The 6,198-nt window shown below is 27.2% G+C and overlaps 1 protein-coding gene across 1 annotated transcript; it reads left to right on the top strand.

Annotated features, from left to right (window-relative positions):
• The first annotated feature begins 776 nt into the window (after positions 1-776).
• On the top strand, positions 777-5,897 carry LOC111636587 (cerebellar degeneration-related protein 2-like). The gene is made up of 2 exons (XM_023381865.1): positions 777-999; positions 5,630-5,897. Exons 1-2 carry the CDS (start codon positions 936-938, stop codon positions 5,875-5,877), a joined length of 312 nt encoding a protein of 103 aa, XP_023237633.1. The 5' UTR covers positions 777-935; the 3' UTR covers positions 5,878-5,897.
• The last annotated feature ends 301 nt before the right edge of the window (positions 5,898-6,198 follow it).

Genomic DNA, 6,198 nt, shown 5'->3' with positions numbered 1-6,198 from the left:
TTTTATTTTTAATTGTAGCCCTTATATCGTGGCTAGCGATTCGGAATGTAATTGTGATATTAAAAATGCATTTAGAGAAGTCTACGGTTTTTACTGGCTTATCGAATAAACGATACGAATGGACCCTAGACCATCACTGACGCGCAATTGACTGATTGCCCCTGGATGTCGGCTTCTTACAGAAACACAGCTTCCCTATAGTCAAATGTCACGGCACGCCCCTGAAATAAGCATTATCTGTTACCATAAAAGCTGACTGGTAAGTGTTATATATCCACGATATATTAATATTTTTACAAAGAATCAAGGATATACTGTAAATTTCGATTTGTCTTGTCCTGTATCTGCTAAATGGGCATAATCTTTTGGTCTATATCACCCCGTGGTAAAATGTGACGTAATTGTATGCGTTTATGATGGTCGTTAATGTCTCCCTGGAGGTCTTTTAAGGATAACTGGCCCCTATTTAGACGTTATAGACACGAAGAAAACCCGGAAAATTCCATGTGACCAGCCCTTTCGGCCAGGCGCGAACCCACGACCGGTGTTCGGGGAACGGAACCGCTTGGCCACTGGTGGGCCAAATTTCGATTTATTTTAAAATTATAATTACTCACTTTCTTTTAGTTAAAATGACGTAAAACTTTGCATATTAATTTCTAAATTAAAATTATATTCGAACGAATAAAATTCAATATTACCTAATAATAATTAATTCACATTTTTTTGAAATACGCGCGAGAGGGCGCTTTGTATAAAAATAGGTCAAACAAAAACACTCGAGAGAGTTCGCGGAAAAAAATAGTAGCGAAGTACAACCAGATGGAAATTGCGATGTCGATTCGATTTCATTGTTTATCTCGATCGTAATTACCTTTAAACATTTTAAATTCAAACAGTTAGTTTAATTTATCCATTTACATGACGGAAAGGTGATGTCTGAAGTTAAAATTAGTTTGGACAATTGTGCAGAAGATGACAGAGAATGGTATGAAAATGGTAAGAGAAAATAGCGGTACTTATCGCAGTTTTTAAGTGAGAGTAATTATAAAACGGATCAGACGTGTATAGACGTCGTCGTTTGTTAAATTCCACATACATATCAATTAAGTGTAGGCGTTTTACAGCTGCGACATTTTAAACAGTGCACAAGTATATTTAAATGTCATCACGACATTTAATGGTTACTCTCTTTTCCTTAGCTTTTACACGTAAAAATCAAATAAGATCCTTTAAATTTTAACAATAAAAAAAACTTGTATTTATGTAATTGTACAAATTCTGACCTTGTAATAATTTTCCTTTCTGCGATTTATAAGGAAAATATGAACGAGCCGTAATAATTCTCGAATTGAAAATTAAAGTTTAGTATTTTACCATGATTTTTGTCGTTTTCTTTTTCTTTAAATTATCATGCTCTATAAAGCAGTAATAAAATAAAATAAAGTAATATAAAATACTTCAAATAAACACGTCTTTATTTGAAGCATTTTATACCAACACTCTGGCGATTTGGAAAATTAAATTTCTCTAGAGAGATTGACTTATTATTATGTACTTCATTCCGCGTTCAGAAAGAAGAAAGGTGACCATAATGTTAATTAATGGTGATTATAACCAAAAAAATATGTCCGCCCCAAATTACAAAATGCTTTTTGTGATAAAATTTTCGATTTCTCTCAAAATTTGATCAATCTACGGATTGTTTTGAAAGATGTAATTCTGCTGCAGTAAATGAGATGATTGAAGCTAGTTAAATATATAGTTTGTTAACCAAACTTTTACATTAAACCTAACTTTTCTTTATTTGTATGGTTCGTCAGATATGAATGTTAGAAATGTGCTTAGGAGAGGACTGTAAAAATAAACACTTTATATTAATACATAAATTTCTGCACAACTATTGATCCCAGACAAGTGTAAACAGTTTGTGCTTTGCGAGCAGCCAGCGTTCTTGGATGGAGCAAATTGTTTATGCTTCGGTCTGATTTGGTTCCTCTTAGGGCAGATCTTTCTGCATCTGTTGCCACTGAAGTTGGAAGAGTTATCACCATGCAGGTATTGTATCTATGCTTGATACAAATCTTGTTCTTCTGAATAAGATGTCCTAGACTGTTTCTTGAGGCGTAAACTCACAAGGACAACAACTAGCTGTTATGTTCCTTGATCAATAAAAGGTTGTAGCTAGCATTAAGCATTCTAGCTACCTAGCTAGCATTCTTGTAGATGAAGTGCTAGCATTCTTATTGTTTGCTCATCTCCCGCATTCTAGTTTGGTAGTTTCCTCATCTTTGCAAGTCAAGTAGTACATACAAGAAATACTTGGCAATTATGTATACTTTTTACAAAACTGTTCTTGTCTTTTGTATCCATCTGTGCTGGTTTTCAAGTCTGTCCTGTTGACCAATGTTTTCTTAATTGAATGAGATTTTACATCCCAACAAGTAATACATTTATGGGAGTCTCTGCTTATAGTAACTAGGAATAATTATTTCTACTTTGATAACAAATATTACCTTCAAAAGCAGGGTATACCAATTGTTTCTTTCTTGTCACTGATTCTAGATGATTGATGCATGATTGTCTTTATTTGATTTTGATGTATTTAGAATGGAACCAGTTCTTCTCTTTGGGTTGTTTCATAAATTTGATAGACATCTTATTAATTATCCAGCTATTGCTTTTAGCCTGTCTTATACAAAACTAGCAGTTTAGAGACATACTTTTTGCTTATTTCAGATAGAAGATTAACATAGAATTTCTTTGAGGAATAAAGTGCAACAAAAGAGATCTAAATTAGAATGTTCTAATTTAGAACTGTAACCTAAAGATAGCCTGTTAACTAAACTGAAAACATTAGTTAAAACAAAAAGTTTTACTAGAGATATTAAGTATATGATCTTAATCAGTAGTTCCAGTTGGACATTTAGACTCAATGATCTTTTTATTTCAATCTCTCTACCTGATCTTTTACTTTGTAGTAATATAATACAAAATAATAAAACAACTTTGAATATACAATTTTAATCAATGTCCAGTTTAATTGATAAAAAAGAAATGTATATATTATAACATATTAAACTTCCTTATAGAAGTTTAAATATTTAAGTAGAAATGACTTAAGAGAAATGTTAAAAAAAAAGAGATTGATAGTTAATAGTTAAAAACCTTGAAGTTGAGCAGTAAAGATATGAACATTTTAAAATACTAATGGAAATTTAATTGCAAAGTTTTGAAATATAAAATTACAGATCATTATTTGTAATATTAGGATTTTTCTAACTATAAGAAAATTTTCAGATTACAAACTTAAAAAAAAAGTTGGAAAATTGTAGCATAATAATAGTCTTTGTATCAGTTTGAGTTTTGTATTATTTGAGTTAACATTTTGTTCTAGAAACTAGGTCACAAATTAAAGGAACTTTTCATCTTAAACAAAAAAAAAAAATTGTTATGTAGTAAGTTGTAATATCAATTAAATTATCAGTTAAGAAATCTGTATCAATTATTTCTGACATATTTAATACAATTTGTTACTTTGTTATAGTATACTGAATCACTAATAGGTAGCCAACTTCTTTGTTGATTTGAAAAACAGAAAATCTGTATATTACATAATGAGATTCTTAACTAGATCACAATTAAATAGTTTATAAACTGGATTAGTGTTAGCAAAAAGATTTTATCTAATTTAAAATTTTGATTTTTGTAAATACTCATCACATGCATTTGATAAGTAACTTAGTTATATAATGAAAATAAGAATAAAATAATCCTTCTTTGTTTTAAGTGTTGTTTGAATGTGAGAATCATTTCTAAAGTCAGAACAAGCTGAGAGTTTTCCTTGTATTTATATATATATTTTTAAATTAAAATTTCCATCTTCATTGAATAGTTTTTTAAATGTTTATTATTTTTATTATAAAATTAAAGTTGATGATTAGAATGTCAATCGATATTATGGTACCATCTACATGATTTGCAAATCCTTTGACAAAAACTATGTCATAATCGTTTGTCATAAAGCTATTTATTCCATAAATTCTAATAAAATGTAACAGTTGTGAGCAACTTGCAGACTGCTCATGACTGACATTTGCAAGGTCTTAATTTGTAACCCTGAGGCTTTAACAATGTAATTTTATTTTTCTATTTTCTACCTCAAGCTATCAAGTAACACTAATTAAGCTTGTATTCATAACAAAGAATATTCAAACTAAACTTGACCAGTGAAAAAATGAGAATAAATATATATTAAAGAGACTATTTTTCATATCAGTATATATTATTTTAGTATCTACTATACTGGCAGTTAACTTATATTGGCTTATTCTTAAGAAAAAGCTTGTGGCCTGCTAGAAGCCTATAAAGGTCACTTGCAACCTGCATCTATAAAAAGTTGCTCATCACGAAAATATATTACCAGTAAACAATGATTATTTTTCTTTATTTGTCAAATCATTGTAATATTACAATGATTTGTTCTTTAATTACTTTATTATTTATGATTATATTTTATTGAAGACATTAAATTTAACTAAATTAACAAATAAAATATTTGTATTGTATTTATAACATATTTTTAAAATTTTAGAAATTAAATTTTTTAATCTTTCTTAAATAGTGACTTCTCAATTGTTATTGTAGCTAAAAGTAACTATAGTTATTTTGACAATTAAACTGATGCAACTAGTTGCATTAATTCTATTCTTAAAATAACTTTTCTATACATGTTCCTTATCATCTTAAAGCAAACACAAGATTTTACGTCATACTATTAAATTTCTCTTATATATCTGCACTGTAGTCAATCAGTATCAGAAATATCAATTCTGTAAAGAATATTAGCAATTTTTGAAATAAACTGTGCATAAAATATAATAACCAGTTGCTTTCATCATCATTTTACGAACTCTAACCAATGTGAAAAAGGAGTTATTGATTCTTTCTTCAAGCCACTGTATCTCAATAAAGTGTATATTTGGAACAACACAATTTTATTTATTTATTTTTAAACATACCCAAGTAAATAAAGCATAATGAAATAACTGAAAAAATTTACAATTTGTTGTATGATGGTATATTGATTTTTTTTTTTGTTTTTGTAAAAGTTTGCTTAATACAAAGTGCCAATTTTTAAGTTCCTTCAACTTTGTATTAATGGGGTTTGACTATATCTTTTTATTTTGAAATCTACATTGAAATGTAATGTATTTCTCTAAATAAAAACAATTTGTTTAATAAAATATATATTCTTATAAAAATTTAATTATAGATTGCTGTTTTAGAATTAAGTTTTGTGATTAAAATTATAATAAATGTTAATTATTATAGAGTAAAGAAATTATAGATGATATAAATTATTTTATAATATAGTTAACCTGTTTTTATTATTTTGTTTTTAAAGACATGAAAGATTGAAATTTTTATTTATAATATTTATTTTGATTATAAATTCATAAGTGTTCTATAAATTACTTATTAATTTTATTTATCTAAATTTAATAATAAATTTATAGATAACATATTTTCTTGCTATTTGAATTTATATAAATTGACTATAAATTTCATATATTTCATTTTATTACTTTATTTGAATTTAATTTTATAGTTGAATTTTTATTTTTAGATTTGCAGTTGGCTGCAGAACTTGGTATGGCACTTTTAAAAAGAAATCAAGAGCTTGAAAATATAGTTTATCAAAAGCAATTAATTATTGATGAGCAATTACAAGAAATTGAGGTATATACTCTAGATTTTCTCAACAATGATATTAAAAGTATTTACTGTTATGAATTCTTTCATTTTCATTTAGTAATTCATTTTAGTTTCAGCAGTTTCCAAACTTTTCCTGCTATGCTTATTACTCTACAATAGTGTTTTAGAACATTGATTTGTATGACTCATTAAAGAAAACATTTCTATTTAACTGAATTAATTTCCAATATATTCATATCTGATTAAAACTCTTTATTGATTTTATTGAATAAATAATAATTGTTAATTCAGTAATTTTAGACTTAACCATTCAGCAAGGATCTTAAACAAAGTTAATATTTACATCACTAATAGTAAATTATTAACATGAAGAATAGACTTTGTTTTCTAACGATTGGTTCTAATTATTTAAAACATTTAAATTGTCATATTGAATAATCTAGAATAGATTTCTTTGTATGGAGTAGATTTCATATTCTA

This window comes from Centruroides sculpturatus, unplaced genomic scaffold (assembly GCF_000671375.1).
Source record: "Centruroides sculpturatus isolate CEXI.00-Female unplaced genomic scaffold, Cexi_2.0 scaffold987, whole genome shotgun sequence".
NCBI classification, from domain to species: domain Eukaryota; kingdom Metazoa; phylum Arthropoda; class Arachnida; order Scorpiones; family Buthidae; genus Centruroides; species Centruroides sculpturatus.
This window is presented reverse-complemented; position numbering and strand designations above follow the sequence as displayed.

Coding starts and splice junctions, on each gene's coding strand:
- LOC111636587 (XM_023381865.1), top strand. CDS start 936: ATGTCTGAAGTTAAAATTAGTTTGGACAATTGTGCAGAAGATGACAGA. Junction 1,000..5,629: donor CAGAGAATGGTATGAAAATG/GTAAGAGAAAAT, acceptor TTTTATTTTTAG/ATTTGCAGTTGGCTGCAGAA.